The sequence below is a fragment of the Acomys minous genome (genome assembly GCF_964271855.1).
Source record: "Acomys minous genome assembly, chromosome: 2".
Taxonomy (NCBI): Eukaryota; Metazoa; Chordata; class Mammalia; order Rodentia; family Muridae; genus Acomys; species Acomys minous.
The window spans coordinates 87,738,007-87,757,214 of NC_140484.1; the positions used below are offsets into that span (position 1 = coordinate 87,738,007).

General features: G+C 41.6%; 1 protein-coding gene across 1 annotated transcript; it reads right to left on the bottom strand.

The window, feature by feature from the left end:
- Positions 1-9,050: 9,050 nt before the first annotated feature.
- Positions 9,051-10,177, bottom strand: LOC311592463 (mas-related G-protein coupled receptor member X1-like; the record flags this gene model as incomplete). The annotated part of the gene is made up of 1 exon (XM_084772903.1): positions 9,051-10,177. One exon carries the CDS (start codon positions 10,175-10,177, stop codon positions 9,209-9,211), a length of 969 nt encoding a protein of 322 aa, XP_084629029.1. The 3' UTR covers positions 9,051-9,208.
- Between the last annotated feature and the right edge of the window lie 9,031 nt (positions 10,178-19,208).

A 19,208-nucleotide genomic window follows, 5' to 3' on the forward strand; every position in this document is an offset into this window, starting at 1 on the left:
AAACACATAATGCTACAGAAGTAAATGAATAAATAACATGTTAAAAGTTCAGACCTGCATTTATTGTTATCTATACTCTTTGAGACATCTGAAGTGGCTATATGTTAAATATTAAATGTTATAGACATCACATTTAAAAGAGGCACATGGTTATATGCAAATGGTGACCATGAAATTTTTTTTCCATTTTTTTCTCCTTTATTAATTTATTCTTATTACATCTCAATGGTTATCCATCCCTTGTCTCCTCCCATTCTTTCCTCCCTCCCATTTCCCCCTTATTCCCCTCCCCTATGACAGTTCCTGAGGGGGATTACCTCCTCCTGTATATGCTCATAGGGTATCAAGTCTCTTCTTGGTAACCTGCTGTCCTTCCTCTGAGTGCCACCAGGTCTCCCCCTCCAGGGGACAGACCATGAAATTTTTGATAACCAGCTGTTAAGCTGTCATTGACATCAGGAGTACTACTATGTCAAGAACAATATGTTCAGTTTAGTTAAAAAATAAATTTTCTCCTCTGTTCCCAAGTTTGGTCCTATTGTCACTATGAATTGTCTCTTCTCCCATCTTTGTCTCCTGTGTTCCCAATTTTGGATGCATTGCTACTATGAATTGTCTCTTTTCCCATCTTCACCTGTTTCTAAATAATGTTTCTTTGAAAATATAATTACATTTTAATTAAAATATATTGAAAAACAAAAGTGAAAAATAAATAGAATTAAAAATGGAAAAAATTAATGTGGCTCTCAGAAGTGGTAGTGATACATACTAGGTAAGTGCTGGTCATGATCAACAAGCACACTTACTTCCCCATTGCACACCTCAACAACAACACACACACACACTCATACCCCATATGCAACACGCAACTCCACTCCCCCACCCACCAATGCAACAAATATGCATGTATATACACCACACACATCCACACCTCACACCACATCACCCCCAACCCACCAACACTCCCCTCCAACCTCGCAACCCAGCTCTGCATGCGCGCACGCACACACACACACATACACACACACACATACACACACACACACACACACACACACACACACACACACACACAAATGCCAGTATAGACAAGTGTTTGCAAAGAGATATCTTTTCAATATTCTGCATGCTCCTAAAGAAAACTAAAAACCAAATTTCATCACTTTTATCGTCAACATTGCTGCGTTGACAATACCAGTGACCATAGCACCTTATAGGAAGAGCACTGTAATAGCCACACAGTTCCCCAGTGGTGGGAGGAGAATGTACTCAAGGGGATTATACTCACAGTGCACCAACAGAATCTTCTAGTTCTGTTTAGCTCACTGTGCCTTCAGTTCACGTCAATGACATAGTCAATTCTTTTTTTTTTTTTAATTTTTTTATTTTATTTTTTATTTTTATTTTTCCTCCTTTATTAATTTATTCTTGTTACATCTCAATGGTTATCCCATCCCTTGTATCCTCCCATTCTTCCCTCCCTCCCAATTTCCCCTTATTCCCCTCCCCTATGACTATTCCTGAGGGGGATTACCTCCCCCTCTATATGTTCATAGGGTATCAAGTCTCTTCTTGGTAACCTGCTGTCCTTCCTCTGAGTGCCACCAGGTCTCCCCGTCCAGGGGACATGGTCAAAGGTGAGGCACCAGAGTATGTGAGAAAGTAATATCCCACTCTCCACTCTACTGTGGAGAGTGTTCTGTCCATTGTCTAGATCTGGGTAGGGGCTTAAGGTTTACCGCCTGTATTGTCCTTGGCTGGTGCCTTAGTTTGAGCGGGACCCCTGTGCCCAAATCTGCCTATGATAATGTTCTACTTGTAGGTTTCTAGGACCCTCTGGGTCCTTCTACTTTGCCTTTCTCCCATGATTCTCTCATCTAGAGTCCCACTAGAATGTCCTCTCCTCTGTCGCAGTTTCCTGGTAAGTGAAGGCTTTCATGGGACATGCCCGTTGGGCTAATATGCAGATATAAGTGAGTATATACCATTTGAGTCTTTCTGCTTCTGGGTTAACTCACTCATTATGATCATTTCTAGCTCAATCCATTTATCCACAAATTTCGGGAATTCCTTGTTTTTAATAGCTGAATAGTATTCCATAGTGTATATGTACCACAGTTTCTTTATCCATTCTTCTATTGAGGGACACTTAGGTTGTTTCCATGTTCTGGCTATTATGAATAAGGCTGCTATGAACATGGTTGAGCAAATTTTCTTGCTGTGTGCTGGAGCATCTTCTGGGTATATTCCAAGGAGTGGAATAGCTGGGTCTTGAGGAAGCCCTATTCCCATTTTTCTGAGATAGCACCAGATAGATTTCCAAAGTGGTTGTACTAGTTTGCATTCCCACCAGCAATGAAGGAGTGTTCCTCTCTCCCCACATCCTCGCCAGCATGTGGTGTTGCTTGAATTTTTGATCTTAGCCATCCTGATGGGTGTAAGATGGAATCTCAGCGTTGTTTTGATTTGCATTTCCCTGATGATTAAGGAGGTTGAGCATTTCTTTAAGTGTTTCTCAGCCATTTGATATTCCTCTGTTGAGAATTCTCTGTTTAGTTCCATGCCCCATTTCTCAATTGGGTTATTTGGTTTGGTGGTATTTAATTTCTTGAGTTCTTTATATATTTTGGATATTAGACCTTTGTCAGATGTGGGGTTGGTGAAGATCTTTTCCCAGTCTGTAGACTGTCGCTTTGTTCTCTTTACCGTGTCACCTGCCTTACAGAAGCTTCTCAGCCTCATGAGGTCCCATTTATTAATTGTTGACATTAATGCCTGGGCTGTTGGTGTTCTGTTCAGGAAGTTGTCTCCTGTGCCAATATGTTCCAGGCTCTTTCCCATTTTTTCTTCTAACTGATTTAGTGTCTCTGGTTTTATGTTGAGGTCTTTAATGCACTTGGATTTGAGTTTCATACAAGGTGACAAATATGGGTCCAGTTGCATTTTTTTACACATAGACATCCAGTTAGACCAGCACCATTTGTTGAAGATGCTATCCCTTTTCCATCGAATGGATTTGGCTTCTTTGTCAAAAATCAAATGACCATATGTGTGTGGATTCATATCTGGGTCTTCGATTCAATTCTACTGATCAACCAGCCTGTTGCTGTGCCAGTACCATGCTGTTTTAATTACTATTGCTTTATAGTACAGTTTGAGATCAGGTATGGAGATTCCTCCAGAGCACCTTTTATTGTACAAGATTGTTTTAGCTATTCTGGGTTTTTTGTTTTTCCATATGAAGTTCAGAATTGAACTTTCAATGTCTTTAAAAAATTGTGTAGGTATTTTGATAGGGATTGCATTGAATCTGTAGATTGCTTTTGGTAGGATGGCCATTTTTATTATGTTAATTCTCCCTATCCATGAGCAAGGTAGATCCTTCCATCTTCTCATGTCATCTTCAATCTCTTTCTGTAGGGTTTTGAAATTTTTTTCAAACAGGTCCTTCCCTTGCTTAGTAAGAGTAACTCCTAAGTACTTTATATTGCTTGTGGCTAATGTGAAGGGTGTAGTTTTCCTAGTTTCTTCCTCTGCAAGCTTATCATTTGTGTATAGGAAGGCTACAGACTTTTTTGAGTTAATTTTGTATCCAGCCAATTTGCTGAAGGTGTTTATCAGCTGTAGGAGTTCTCTGGTGGAATTTTGAGGGTCACTTATGTAGACTATCATATCATCTGCAAATAGGGATAATTTGACTTCCTCCTTTCCCATTTGAATACCCTTGATCTCCTTTTGTTGTCTTATTGCTCTGGCTAGAACTTCGAGTACTATATTGAAGAGATATGGAGAGAGTGGGCAGCCTTGCCTTGTTCCTGATTTTAGAGGAATTTCCTTAAGTATCTCACCATTTACTTTGATTTTGGCTATTGGCTTCCTGTATATAGCCTTTATTATGTTGAGGAAAGTGCCTTGTATTCCCAATCTCTCTAAAACTTTAAACATGAATGGGTGTTGGATTTTATCAAATGCTTTCTCTGCATCCAAAGAGATGATCATGTGGTTTTTTATTTTCATTTTGTTTATGTGGTGGATTACATTGATGGATTTCCGTATATTAAATTATCCCTGCATGCCTGGAATGAAGCCTACTTGGTCATGATGAATGATATCTCTGATGTGCTCTTGTATTCGTTTTGCAAGTATTTTATTTAGTATTTTTGCATCAATGTTCATCAGAGAAATTGGTCTGAAATTCTCTTTCTTTGTTGAGTCTTTGTGAGGTTTAGGTATCAATGAGACTATGGCCTCATAGAATGAGTTTGGTAATGTTCCATCCCTTTCTATCTTTTGGAGTAGCTTGAAGAGTATCGGTATTAGCTCGCCCTTGAAGGTCTGGTAGAATTCTGCACTGAAGCCATCTGGCCCTGGGCTTTTTTTGGTTGGGAGACTATCAATGATTACTTCAATTTCTGTAGGGGAAATGGGACTATTTAGCTTGTTTATCTGTTCTTCATTCAACTTTGGCAAGTGAAATTGATCAAGAAAATCGTCCATTTCCCTTAGATTTTCAAATTTTGTGGCATATATGCCTTCAAAGTAGGATCTTATGATTCTTTGTATTTCTTCAGTGTCTATTGTTATGTCTCCCTTTTCATTTCTGATTTTGTTGATTTCAATACTGTCTCTCTGCCTTTTAGTTAGTTTGGCTAATGGTCTGTCTATCTTGTTGACTTTCTCAAAGAACCAGCTCTTGGCTTTGTTGATTCTTTGGACTTTTTTCTTAGTTTCTAATTTGTTAATTTCACCCCTGAGTTTGATTATTTCCAGACGTCTACTCCTTTTGGGTGTTTCTGCTTCTTTTTTTTCTAGGGCTTCCAGTTGTGTCGTTAAGGTGTTTATGTGCGATGCTTCCAATTTCTTTTTAAAGGCACTTAGTGCTATGAATTTTCCTCTTAGCACTGCTTTCAATGTATCCCACAAATTTGGGTATGTTGTGCCTTCATTTTCATTGAATTTCAGAAACTCCTTGATTTCTTTCTTTATTTCTTCCCTGACCCAGGTGTCATTTAGCAGAGAGTTGTTTAGTTTCCACATACGTGTAGGCTTTTTGTTATTTCTGTTGTTGTTGAATTGCAGCCTAAGCCCATGATGATCTGATAGGATACAAGGTATTATTTCAATCCTCTTGTATCTGTTGAGGCTTTCTTTGTGAACTACAATGTGATCAATTTTGGAGAAGGTTCCATGGGGTGCAGAGAAGAAAGTATATTCTTTCTTGTTTGGGTGAAAGGTTCTATAGATATCTGTTAGATCCATTTGACCCATGGCATTGGTTAATGATGTTATTTCTCAGCTTAGTTTCTGTTTCGATGACTTGTCCTTCAGTGAGAGTGGGGTGTTGATGTCTCCCACTATTATTGTGTGGGGATCAATGTGTGGTTTAAGCCTTTTTAGCAGATCTTTTACAAATGTGGGTGCCCTTGTATTGGGAGCATAGATGTTCAGAATTGTGATGTCATCTTGGTTGATTTTACCTTTGATGAGTAAGAAGTGTCCATCCTCATCCCTTTTGATTAATCTTGGTTGAAAATCTATTTTGTTTGATATTAAAATGGCTACGCCTGCTTGCTTCTTGTGTCCATTTGCTTGGAATATTTTTTCCAACCTTTTATCCTGAGGTAATGCCTATCATTATGGGTGAGATGTGTTTCTTGAATGCAGAAGAATGTTGGATCCTGTTTATGCACCCATTTAGTTAGTCTGTGTCTTTTTATTGGAGAATTGAGACCATTGACGTTGAGAGATATTAACAACCAGTTACTATTAAGAGTCTTACTTTTGATGTTGGTTCCAGTTGAGCGTTTGTGTAGTTGTGTTTTTGCCATGGTATAGTTATCTATTTCCTGAGTAGTTTTGATTGTAGCTTGACCCTTTGGGATGGAGTTTTCCTTCTAGTACCTTCTGTAAAGCTGGATTTGTGGATAGGTACTGTTTGAATTTGGTTTTGTCGTGGAATATTTTGTTTTCTCCATCAATGTTTATTGATAGTTTTTCTGGGTAAAGTAGTCTGGCCTGGCATCTGTGGTCTCTTAGGGTTTGCAGGATCTCTGTCCAGGCCCTTCTGGCTTTGATGGTCTCTGCTGAGAAGTCGGGTGTAATTCTGATAGGTTTGCCATTAAATGTTATTTGGCCCTTTTCCCTTGCAGCTTTTAATATTTTTTCTTTGTTCTGTATGTTTTGTGTTTTGATTATTATGTGACGGGCAGTTTTTCTTTTCTGGTCAATTCTATTTGGTGTTCTGTATGCCTCTTGTATGTTTATAGGCATCTCTTTCTTTAGATTGGGGAAATTTTCTTCTATGATTTTGCTGAGAAGAGTTTCTGGGCCTTGGAGTCTGATATCTTCTCTTTCTTCAATGCCTATTATCCTCAGATTTCTTCTTTTCATGGTGTCCTTAATTTCTTGGATGTTTTGTGTCAGGAGTTTTCCAGATTTGGCATTTTCTTTATTGGTTGCTTCAAGATCTGTTATTGTATCTTCTAGACTTGAGATTCATTCTTCCATCTCTTGGATTCTGTTAGAAAAGCTCAGCACTGTGTCATTCACCTTCTTCTCTGAGGCCTCACGTTCTCGTTTTTCTTCTGTCTGTGTGTTTATCATTGAATCCATTTTCATATCTTGAACAGATTTTTTAATTTCTTTCATCTGGTTGTTTATATTTTCCTGAAAAATTTCCAGTTCCACTCTATGTGCTTCTTTTATGTCTCGCACCTGCTTCGCTGCTTCTTCCTGCATCTGATTTCGAATTTTATTTGTTTCCTCCATTATCATCCTCATTACCAAGGATTTGAGGTCATTTTCTTGTGTTTCCGTTGTATGTGAGTTCTCCAGGTTTTTTTCTTTGGGATAGCTGGGAACTGGAGACGTCATGTTGTTTTGGGTTTTTTTGCGAATGCTTTTACGCTGTCCCTTAGACATCTTGCCGTCTCTGTTTTTGTTAGGTAACTTCCAGAGTTGAGTGGAGGGAGTCTGATGATAGATTCACTTGTTTTCTCACGATTTCCATAGGCTGGAAGCCCTGATACTTCACTTGTGTGGATGGCAGGAGGTTAGCCCTGCAGTTTTGGGCTCTCACTGCCAGTGATCCTCAGCTCCCCTTTGCTGTGGGTCCTGCAATCGTTCTGGGTCTCTGAATGATCGTTGGGTCAGGCCAAGGTATCCACAACCTTTTGGGTCCCCTGTCAAGTCCAGCCAGGGATACTGGGCCCGAGCCACGCGTCGAGCTCAGCTAGTTTCTCAGGGCCTGAACCATCTGCCACAGCAGGAGAACTGTGACTGCACTGAGCAAGCACCTGGTGGAAGTGAGTGCTCCGCCCAGCTTGCGTCACAGCAGGAAAACCAAGGCTGCACTGAGCAAGCACCCAGGGTATAACTGAGCGCTCCACCCAGCCCGTGTCACAGCAGGAAAACTGCGGCAGCGCTGAGCAAGCACCTAGGGTAGAAGTGAGCGCTTTGCCAGGGTTGCGTCACAGCAGGGAAACTGGGACCACGCTGAGCAAGCACCCAGGGTAGAAGCGAGCGCTCCGCCCAACTTGCGTCGCAGCAGGAAAACCAAGGCTGCGCTGGGCAAGCACCCAGAGTATAACTGAGCGCTCCGCCCCGCTCGCTTCACAGCAGGAAAACTGCATCTGCGCTGAGCAAGCACCCAGAGTATAACTGAGCGCTCCGCCTCGCTCGCGTCACAGCAGGAAAACTGCGTCTGCGCTGAGCAAGCACCCAGAGTATAACTGAGCGCTCCGCCCCGCTCGTGTCACAGCAGGAAAACTGCGTCTGCGCTGAGCAAGCACCCAGAGTATAACTGAGTGCCCCGCCCCGCTCGCGTCACAGCAGGAAAACTGCATCTGCACTGGGCAAGCACCTGGAGTATAACTGAGCGCTCCGCCCTGCTCGCGTCACAGCAGGAAAACTGCGTCTGCGCTGAGCCGGAGCCCAGGGTGGAAGCGGGCACTCCGTCTAGCCTGCGTCACAGCAGGGGAGCTGCGCCTCGGGCCGAATTGCCCGCCGAGCCGAGCCAGCCTCTCCACAGCACAGCTCACTGAGCAAACCCAGGACTCCAGGCCGAACCGTCTGCTGAGTCCAGCCTGGGTCTCAAGGCACCACGCGACCCAAATCCTGTCCAGAGTCCCCTCTCCCGCAGCAACTCCCACCGTCCACCACACTAATCACCTCCACTGTAAGGCTCTGAGCTGCAAACCTCAGCCACCGCTGCTGGAGCCTCTGGAGCCGCTGGTGGCACTGCTGTCCCCACCGCCGCTGCTCTGATCCGAGAAAGTCCTCGCTCCTCCCGTGTGCAGGGGCAGGCAGGTCCTCCGCACCCTGGTCCCTCCGGACCGTGGAGCACTTCTGCTGCTGTGGTGTGGGGACCTTGGTGTTCCTGGCTCAGAAATCTGTGCAATTCCCTGAATTGTTCGCTGGAGCTTTCAAACACAGTCCACACTGCTCGCCGCCATCTTGGATCTCTCCGACATAGTCAATTCTTGATCTCTCATTCGTCTTATTTTAAAATAGAGTCCAGACCACAGCTTGAGCTTCCCAATCTAACTTTTAGATTTTACTTTTCTGGTTTGTCCAGCATTTCAATGGATTGGTCATATTTCTGTACTATGACTGAGAAGTAACTATTTGCTTACCATTAGCAAAGACGTGGGCTTTGATTCTAAGCCAAAACACAAGACATGTTTGTCATCACACCATGGGGAAAATCCTTCTCATAAGCCGGCCCACCTGCATTGTTCTTCCACAGACAGAGCGTGTCTGTGAAGAGGCTAGTCTCCTTAAACTGGAGATGTCAGTGATCCTTTGATGTGGTAGAAGTCATTCTTTCATAACAAAACTTACTGTCTTCACACTGGGAGAATCAGAGAATGTCAAATTCTTCGAGAAATGGCCCTGAATAAAAACATTTTATAAATTGTCACTTTCAGTTTGAGGGTTTGAATAGGAACTTTTCCACTATAAAAACTTCAAAATAATGTGGACAGAGAAATTTTCAGAGGATATTTGAGAAATTTATTGACAGTGCCAAGAAAGTTGGAGAAAAAAAATGTTAAACAGATTCTTATTTCTGAGTACTTTAGAATTATAAGAAAATCAGATAAAAAAAACCACTTGAAAGCATTGTTACCACTGTGGCATTGTTGAAAGAAAAGTATATCAATGTAATATTGACTTTCCACATCTTTCTGACTAAAGTAGGCATTATTATTTATACTTTGCTTTCTGCCATCTCTATGGTTTTCTGAAGATGGCAGTCTGTGTAGTCATTCTCCTCAGGAGTGTCCTCCAGAGCCCTCTGAAGTACCATTTTGAGGGACCGATGCTGCCTACGCTGCCTAAAAGAGCCTACAAAGAAGTAAATAATGGGGTTGGCACAGCTGTTTACACAGGACAGGACAGTAGTGATTCGGTAAAAATGACAAAGGGGATGATACAAATGGTAAAACAGGAACAAGTAAAGCCCAAGAGGCAGGCCACAGATGAGGAAGACCATCACTGTGAGTGAGATGGTGATGTACAGCCTGGTCACTGGATTCCGCCTGGAACCACAGAGGATTCTGACCAGTAGGGCCAGACTGGACCCAAAGAGAAGCGTAACTAAAGAAAACAGAAATGTAGTTACAATAAAGTCAACGTTTTTCCACGAATGATGGTGAACTTCACTCAGGAATCCTGAGAAGTACCAATCAAGGATGCTCATCCCAAGGGATAGGGCCCAGATTAGTGTGCATATGATGGCTGACATGTTTTTTGGGCGGTGGCAGTGGTACCAGATTGGCCTCAATACAGACAGGCAGCGCTCGGTGCTAATAGCGCTGAGTATGCTCAGGCCTGAGATATAGGGAACGAACGCTGTATTGCCTAAGATGTTTTTGACTAATGTATGGACATAGATGCCATAGAAACCAATGATCTGTAGCAGGGAGCCCGTAAATTGGCAGCAGAGGAAGATGGAGTCTGCCAAAGCCAGGTTGAGGATGTAGACTGAGATGGCTTTCCTGCGTATGCGGAATCCCAGGAGCCAGAGCACAGTGATGTTTCCAGCCAGTCCAACCAGGGCAATGATGAGGGTCAGGAAGTGCAGGGCCAGGATTGGACTGCAAGTTTGAACCTTGAGCTGGCCAGTTTCATTCCCTGGTGTAGATTCCGTGTTGTGGGATGACACGGTTGGATCCATGCTCACAAATCTTCCAGTAGTGACCCTGGGAACATAAACCATATTTAAGCGTCTTAACATGGTCCCTTCTTCTTGCGGCCATAATGTTTTGTAGATAATTGTTGCCGGCGTTTCTAAAGAAATTCACTTGTAAATAAAAGGAGAGTAAGATGTCTGCACGGATTAAGCCATCTATAAAGACTTGGGGGCTTCTGGACTGTGGATTCAATGCCAGAACGTGTTGAGGCTATTGTCTGAGTCGTTTCCCTGTGTATAGCTCAGAATATCTACCTCATGTGGAAATGCTTCATGTTATCCTGTCTCATATCCACAATATTCTATGAGACAAACTTCTCCAATCAGTGGCCTACATGGACCAAGCTCTACTCCTTTCTGGACCATAATTTTTTCTCCTGTGGATGGATTGACAAAAAACATAGAGGTGATTCATGACACCCCCATGATCAAGGTGGTTCCATCATCCATGAAGAATGAATATAATGTTTTTGGGCCACAAGAGTAATGCAAACTGTTTCTGAGACATTTGTTAGGATGACTGGGTCTGGTGATCTAGATAGGCGCTCCCATGCTGCCTGAGGTTTCTATCCTCCCACTAGCGCCCTCACTCCCCCCCCCCCCCCAGCCACCTATCCTGCTGTCTGCTTCCTCCCCTTAGGATCTGCAGACCATGCTGGGAAAGGGGGCTGGGAGCAGAGCCCAAAAGGCAATGGGAGGGGGTAGTTCTTAAAGACAGGAGTACTTTCTATTTTTTCTAGAGTTTAGCTCTTTGTATGTCATAGTGTGTCCTTTTCTTTTTTAAAAAGTATGTAAATTTAAAAATCATATTTAAAAAGTGTGTGTGTGTGTGTGCGTGCATGTGCACGCATCCCTGTAGCAATCAGAGTTGAAGGATTTAGTTCTCTCATTCTCTTTGTCCAAGGGATTGAATTTAGACCATCAGGCTTGGCAGCAAGTTCTTCTGCCACTACCTAATGACATTGCTCTTCCCTCAATGAGTGAAAGAACAAATGAAGTTCCTTCTATTAGTAGGTAATTTGAATTAAGTAGGAAATGTAAATAAAAATAAGTGAAAAGAATCAATATATAGATATTGTTCATTGAAACTACTTTTATACATAGCTCTGTATATTTTGGAATAGTGTCTATGCCCAAATAATTGAATATCTTTGTTGTGAGAATTCAGGATAATTTTGGCTAGCATCTAGGAATATTCTGTTATACAGTGTGAGTTCAGGGATTGGGCTGGGCTCATCAGTACAGAAGATGAAGTGGTAAGTTAGAGTGAGGTCTACGTAATATTACAAGAGGATATGAAAATAACAACGAGTGCTAAGAGTATGTTGTAAAATGCATGATGCAATCCAATTTCTGTCTCTTTAAAGATATCTCAAGTAGAGTTCGTTTGCTAATGAAAGCTTTTGTATTACAAGAGTTTATTGATGGTAGGGGTATAAAAGTACACTGTTTAAATTTGGAAGAGGGAGAGAGAGAGAGAGAGAGAGAGAGAGAGAGAGAGAGAGAGAGAGAGAGAGAGAGAGAGAGAGAAGGGGCAGATGCTTAATAACTAAAGAGAATATGTGGGAAAATAATGCCAGAGTTCAAGGGGAAAGAAACCAAGGGATAAAGTCATAAATACAAAACCTACCACTTCTGGTAGGTGGTGAGGTTAAATATGACAGGTGCATGTTATAAGTGGAGGGCAGGAAGCAGAGACAGGGAAGCCTGTGGTAGTTTCTCCCTTCTTTCTCTTTTGTTACACTTGGGCACTCAGTTTCTTGGATGAAACAAACCATCACATTCCTTCTTGAACTCTCCATTCTGATGCTTGCCTGAAGTGCCCCCTCTGAGTAATTAGCATGATTTTGTAGAATTTTCTTAATCCAGTCAAGTTGTTAGTCATGTTTAGCCATTGTAAACCCAGCACATATCAACTTGGCAGCCATATATGTCTCCTTAAATAATTCTGAATTTCCAAATAAAACCAATAGCACAGTCATAATTCTACTTAACATGATAGAAATGCCCTGTGTACAGCTGAAAATACAGTGGCACACTCTTTTAATCCCAGTAGTTTTAGCCTGCTCAGCTGCCGAGGTTCACAAATATCTTTTGAGACTCAGAGTAATTTTTTAGCTGTCATTCCTTAGGATAAATAAATTATAAAAGTTAGTTGTTAGTTTATCAAATCATGGTCATATCAATTACTAGTCTATTTTTCTCACAAGAACATACACCTTAAGTCCAACAGCTAGATATGATTCTATAGAAAAATAAGGTAAACTAGTTAGATAAGGTCTTCAAAAACCTCAGAGACATACAGAATATGGCATTTAAAATGTTTTTATTATTTTAAAGATTCACTGACAATGAGACAGGTTAACTCCTGGCAACACCCAGCCTACCTCAAAGAAGATGATGAGCATCAGAGAACCTCCTCATGGAGATGGCATCAAATGTGGCAAACAAATCATCGGGCAAAATGTTCTTGTTTCTACCACAGACAGAATTCTGCCTTGAAAAAGGGGCAAGCTTGGAGGCAGGCAGAGTCGATGGCCAAACTTTGCCAAGACAGGGCAAGCGAGTCCTCAATAGTTCCTGCCTCACAAATATGTCTGTCAGATATATTGGGCCAGAAGGCTGAAGAAGATGCTCCAGTGTGATAGAGAGTTTTGGGTGACTGTTCAGGTAGCAAACTGTCTCTGCCATCTTCTCACTTGGGAGGCTGCAAACCTGCACTTCCTGTCTACTCAGGTAATCAATCAATTTTATTTCTTCTCATATTTCTGATAGGGTTGAAGATCAGATAGTTTCATTTTATAATTAAGCTCAGCTGTTTAGGGGTTAAGCTGTTTTTAGGTCTAGATAGATGTTCTAAGTTGATAATGATGAGATATAATAGACATTGATTTACATTCTGAATTTTAGATGCACCAAAGAGAGGTTTTTCCTTCAAGGCTGCCAAATACAAATAGACGAAACACTAAGAATGTCACAATTATATAATTCCTGATTGTGTCATGGTTCTTCTTGCTGTAGGTAGTTTATTGTATACATATATATGTAATAATATAAATGTATATGTAAAAAATAAAAAAATCTAGTAAAAAAGAAAAAGTAATAAAATAGTATAAAAAATTAAATGTAGAAACTCCTAACATACAATCACATAGAGTAAACGTTCTCATCCTGAAACAGAAGACCCGGGAAATGAGAAGGAAGTAATGCACCTAAAAGCAGGAAGGAAACCCATCAGCCCACATGTTAAGTCTTGCATCTTCCTGCCCCGTCAATGAGGTCACATGGCACCGTGAATGTGACCTCAGAGGGCTCAGGGGTCCCTGCCCCTGTGGATTTTCCAATTGCAGCCTGTGTAGCCTTTCTGAATAGCTGCCTGTGTTTCTACCTACAGCAGTTTGTCCATGTGTCTGGCATCTCCAGCTTCCTTGGATTTTCATTTTGTCTTCAGCTTCGTTGTTACAGCAATTTAGTCAGTGGACTCAAAATACCATCAGATGTTTCTGATGCTTATGCAATTTCTGAGCAAATGCAAAATATATAGACAGCTAACATCATCCCGAAAGAAAAAAAAAACCCTAACAAGTCAGAAGACGCACACTGTTGGGCGCAGACTTCCCACTAAGCTCTGAGCACCAGCAGTAGGTGTAGGTGTAACTAGACCAGAGACTTATATGTGTTTTGATAAAGTTCAAGATAGTTGGTACTTTGGTACTTGTAGCTAGATGGTTTCTGTCACAAGTATTTAACTTTGCTGTTGTGTGAAGGTAGCTGCTGAGAATGCATAAATAAGGCCAATGAGGTCACTTGAACCAAACATTTCCCTGGGTTTCATCTCTAGAGCTCACATAGGGGAAGTAGATAATAGGCAGCAACAAGGGGTCCCCTCACCGCCACATACACCGTGGTGCAGGCGTACACACACAGACACAGCTCAAACATTTTCAGATGGCTGAAATGAACAAAGCAAAGAAAACCCAGTTATTGAGAACATAAGAAGTGACTGGTTTAAATATCGTTTAAATTTATTTTTGTAGTTTGTTTATTGTAGAATTCAAGAAGTATTGCTGTTCATCAAAACAGTGATATTTTTAAAATCTTATTTCATCCTTTCATTCTTTGATTCAAAGATATGTCATATTATTAAAAACATAGCTGGGCCGAGGGGCGCATCATTGTAATACCAAAGCCTGGGAGACAATGTCAGGCCGGTATGTCTGAGTTTGAAGCCAGCTCGGTCCACATAGTGAGTTCCAGGACAGCCATGGCTGTGTAGAGATGTCTCAAAAAGACATCCCAAGTTAGGAAAATTTCCCCTAATACAGTCTGACTGGACTCTGACTGATTAAAAAAAAAACTTTTTAAAAAAACTTTATTGACATTAAGAGAGCTGTGTTAACAATGAAAACAAGAAGCAATGCGGAGAGTCAATTTACAGAACGATAGAAATCCATTGACTCTCTCAACAGCCATCTCTCAGGGACGGCGTCACCTTCAAGTATCAGGAGACAGAAGAAGTGACGGGTCACCTCTGCATTATAGTGACGTATTCGAGAGCAGCAGACTTAGGACGGCTCCTCTTGAGTACCCAAGTTTGGATTCTAGCACCCACATCAGATGGCTCAGAACTACCTGTATTTCCAGGTCCAGGACATCTGATTCTTCTGGCAACCAGATACTCAAATGGTGAAAAGACACATATGGTAAAAATGTTTTCTTCATGTATGTTTTTTTAAAAATTAAATTTGATTTAATTTAGGTGCATAAGTTTTATACCAAGTGTATGCCGGGTATCAGTGGAGGCCAGAGAAGGTGTCAGATACTTCATGAGTTACAGACAGTTGTGAGCTGTCTCTTAGGTGCTGGGTACCAAAGCCAGGCCCTGTGGATGAGCAGCCAGTGCTCTTAGGGACCGAGCCACCTACTCAGCCCCATGAACATCATTAATAGCAGTGAGGTGTGAATGGATGCGGTGAACATAAATGTTTTTTTTTTTTGTTTTGATCCCAAATGGGCTGAGAAAGAGATTTGTGTGACTGTGTGCAGTATTTGCCCACTGGAAACAGACTTGTGAGAGAACATGTGATGTTTGTCCATTAGAAGAGGAACTGCCCTTTCAGGGGCATGGTGTTTGTCAACTGATAAATATATATATATATATATATATATATATATATATATATATATATATGCCACAAAACAAAGGGCTTGGCCTTTTGGTCTTGGCTATTCATCGCTCCACTTAGAGACTCTCCTAGAGAGAACCGTTCCAGCGAATGCTTTGACGTTCCAGCTGCTGTTCTGGGTTCCAGCTGCTGAAGTTGCGGTCACCTTAGCTGAATTTCTGGTTTGCCGTTCAACAGGTCTGTTGGAATCCTGCAACAATGCCAGTGGAAATGCTCCAAAGAACTGAGTCTAAAAAGTTCTACTCCTGTTCCCGTTAACCTCTTTTTTTTTCTCCTATCTAGGGTAGGTGCCTTGGAAGGCAGGCATAAGCATTAAAGAACACCAAATAAAGTAGGTTTGAAAAAGCTCAAAGCTGGTAACTTAAGTTGTGGCCGTCTTTTCTAAGCACAGTCATACAAAACACCCGAGACAGCCCTCCGTCTAGCTTTGCCCTGTTATTCCTCTGAGATGAAAGTGTTCCATCCTACAGGAACTCTCCCTCAGCAAGAAGGTAAACAATTCTAAACAGTTTCAGGAGTCCCTGAAACTGACCAGATTTTCCAGGCCCTTTCTTCCAAGGAATAAACAAGCCAAGCTGCAAAGAAGTCTGAGACCAGAGCAGCTGCCAGGAAGAAGCACAACTCAGCCCAGCTCCCTGGAGTAGGTGCCGATCCATGGGGTCCCTTGGAAAGGACACTGTCCAGTCTGCCGAGCTGCCTGCAGGGTGTGCAGTGTGCTCCAGGTTCCCAGCACGTGCGCGCTGTTGCCAGTGCTGGAGTGGGGCTTTGATGGTGCAACTGTTTTTGAGTCATTTCTGCTCCTGTGAGTAACCCCGCACCAGCATTCCCCTAAGCAACCCCAAAAGAACTCACTGGTTCACCAGTCAGACTTGGGGGGTATATAGGCTTTGGTCTGGTTTGGACTCCTTATCTGGGGTGAGAAGACTGTGTTGCATCTTACTAGAAGTTTTGATGTACAATAATTTACAGTATTTGCTTAAAAGCTTATCAACTATTTAAATGTAAGGCAAATTTCAAGTCTTTTGTATAGTGCATATTTGTCCAATACAGACTCAGAATTAAGTAAGTGCAATAATTATAACCTCCAAAGATCCCACAGACACCCCCATCCTCAAACATCTGAGGTGATAGCCAAGACTATTAGTTATTCTTGTTGTGAGGCTGAAGTCATTCAGAGATTCACCACTCTGACCCAATATTTAAATTTAGTAAAACAGAGGCTTTTATTTTTTTATTTAAAAAAACTGGCGTGGTGGCACATGCCTTTAATCCCAGCTCTCAGGAGGCAGAGGCAGACGGATCACTGTGAGTTAGAGGCCAGCGTGGTCTACAAAGCAAGTCCAGGACAGCCAAGGCTACACAGAAACAAACAAACAAACAAACAAACAACAAACAAACAAACAAAAAAAACTGTCCAGAATTGAACCAGAGAGATTTCTCTAGGTAAGGCCTCAGCTGTTGTTAGTCCAAGGATTAGAAAGGCAAAAACACAATGCTACAAATTTTGGGGAGCCAAATTAAGTCATATCCTGTAACCCATTACCTTGTAAGAATAACTGAGGCAGTGAGATAACAATCAACAGTTTTAAATATTCCAACTGAAAAGGGAAGTTGTTCTTCTTAGGCAAGTTAGCTGACAGGGTACATTAAAGACAGGAACAACTGCCTCATGGCTTATATAAGCTAAAAAATCATTTTGTTTTTACAAGCCTTTACAGATCAGTAAGTTATCATCTAAACATAATATTCATCATCACACTTCATAACCTGATTGATAGTCAGGCCTTATTGCTAAAGACATCTTAGTCCATGAACATGGAACAACGGAGCTAATGACCACCTAGATGCTTCCCTCCTAGTGACTGTTGCTCATGGTGCTGTAAGACACTGCACACTACCAGTGACCCTCAGTGACCCCCAGACAAACCCTGTAGCCTACAACAGAGCTCTAGCTGTGTGATATACTAGTATATATATATATATACATATATATATACATATATATATATATACATATATATATACATATATATATGTATCAGATATATATATATATCAGACATTAGACATATAAACAGACAGACCGACAATCTGACATAAGGACAATATATACATTTATACAACTGGTGAATGAAGTGGATTCCAGTGGGCTTCAACAACTATTTAATTCTGTCTTGTTTTTTTTTTCCCCACGTGTCTTGGGTTTTTATACCATCTAATACAAAGGTTCTTTATGTACAAAAAATTACTTCATTCAAAAATAGACACAATTGTTACATAAAAAGTTACAGTAGGACTGTTGATTGTAAGTTCTTTCATTAGTACCTTATCTAAGTAGATACTTTTGTTCATTATAAGTTTAAAGCAATGGTTTTACCTAGATGCTCATTATGAGTTCAAAGTAGAAGTTTTATCTTTTTCTTATATCCAATGTATGTTATGTGTTCAAATAGTTCAAAGAAGAGTTTTTTTTTTATGTCAAGGCTTTTCTAAGAAACAGGTGTCTGTCTTGACTCATGTAGCTGACCATTTACTGTTTGTTTCTATATGCATGTGGCTTTCTTATGGTGGTGTACACCCAGGCATCATCCTCAGAATAAACCTAAAATGAATGTATTTCCTTGATTATTATTTTGTGTCTATCTTGTTTTCCTTCTTGTTAAAATTCTGCCTCAGTCCCCCTACCTGTGATGCCATTGCTTACCTGCCATGGGGGCGTGGCTCTGCTCAGGGCCATATAAAAGGAGAAACCTTCCACATGGTCTCTCTCTCTCTTTTTCTCACTCCTGTGTCTGTGCCTGTGTCTGTGTCTGTGCCTGTGCCTGTGCCTGTGTCTGTGTCTATGCCTGTGCCTGTGTCTGTGTCTGTGCCTGTGCCTGTGTCTGTGTCTATGCCTGTGCCTGTGCCTGTGTCTGTGTCTGTGTCTGTATCTGCGTCTCTCTCTCTCTCTCTCTCTCTCTCTCTCTCTCTCTCTCTCTCTCTGTCTCTCTCTGTCTCTGTCTCTGTCTCTGTCTCTGGGGTACCCTTCCCCCCTTTCCTCCTTTCCCCATGCTCATTTAATAAACTCCTCTATAGCATAATATCTGCTGCCTGGTAACTTATTATTGTCTCATATCATTCTCTTTATCTTAAACATAAAACTTCTTGGTGTAAGTCAAGTGCTTCACAGAGATGTTAGCTGATTTTCAAGAGGGTGGAAGTTCCCTGAGTCAACTCAGGAATCATCGTGAGGAATTACAAAATCATCTTCCTGAGATTCTGCAGGAAATCTGCCCAGCAGAGAGAGCAGCACCTACGGGAACAGTAGGCAGTGAGGGGTTCTCTATTCCATGTCAGGTGTGAGACAGGCATGGAAAGGCAGCGCAGCAACAATACAAATCCCTGAGGCTCTGCCTACACCAGGGATGCACCCATTAGTCAGTCATGCGTAAAAGAGGCGGGCTGCCTCCAGGAAGTTCACGTGCTTGCTTCTGCCAATCCAGCGTGTGATTGCCTCTGACATTAAAATGTATAAAAATACATTTTAAATTAATAAATAGCTAGACAGATAGGTTAGCAGTTAAGAGCAGCGAGTGTTGTTACAGAGGACCCACGCTCCATCCCCAGAAACCACATGGAAGCTAACTCTAATCCCAGACATCCCCTGCCTTTTCCTGCCCTCTTGCAGGCACTGTACACAGACACATGCAGCAAACACCCACATGTATAAAATAAAATTAAAGCTCAAACAATAGGATTCCACATAGTGATGTCACAGTCTTAAGACAGACAGTAGTCAGAGCTAGTGAGCATTAACTCTGGCCTTGCCTGGAAGCAGATTTAACCTTCCT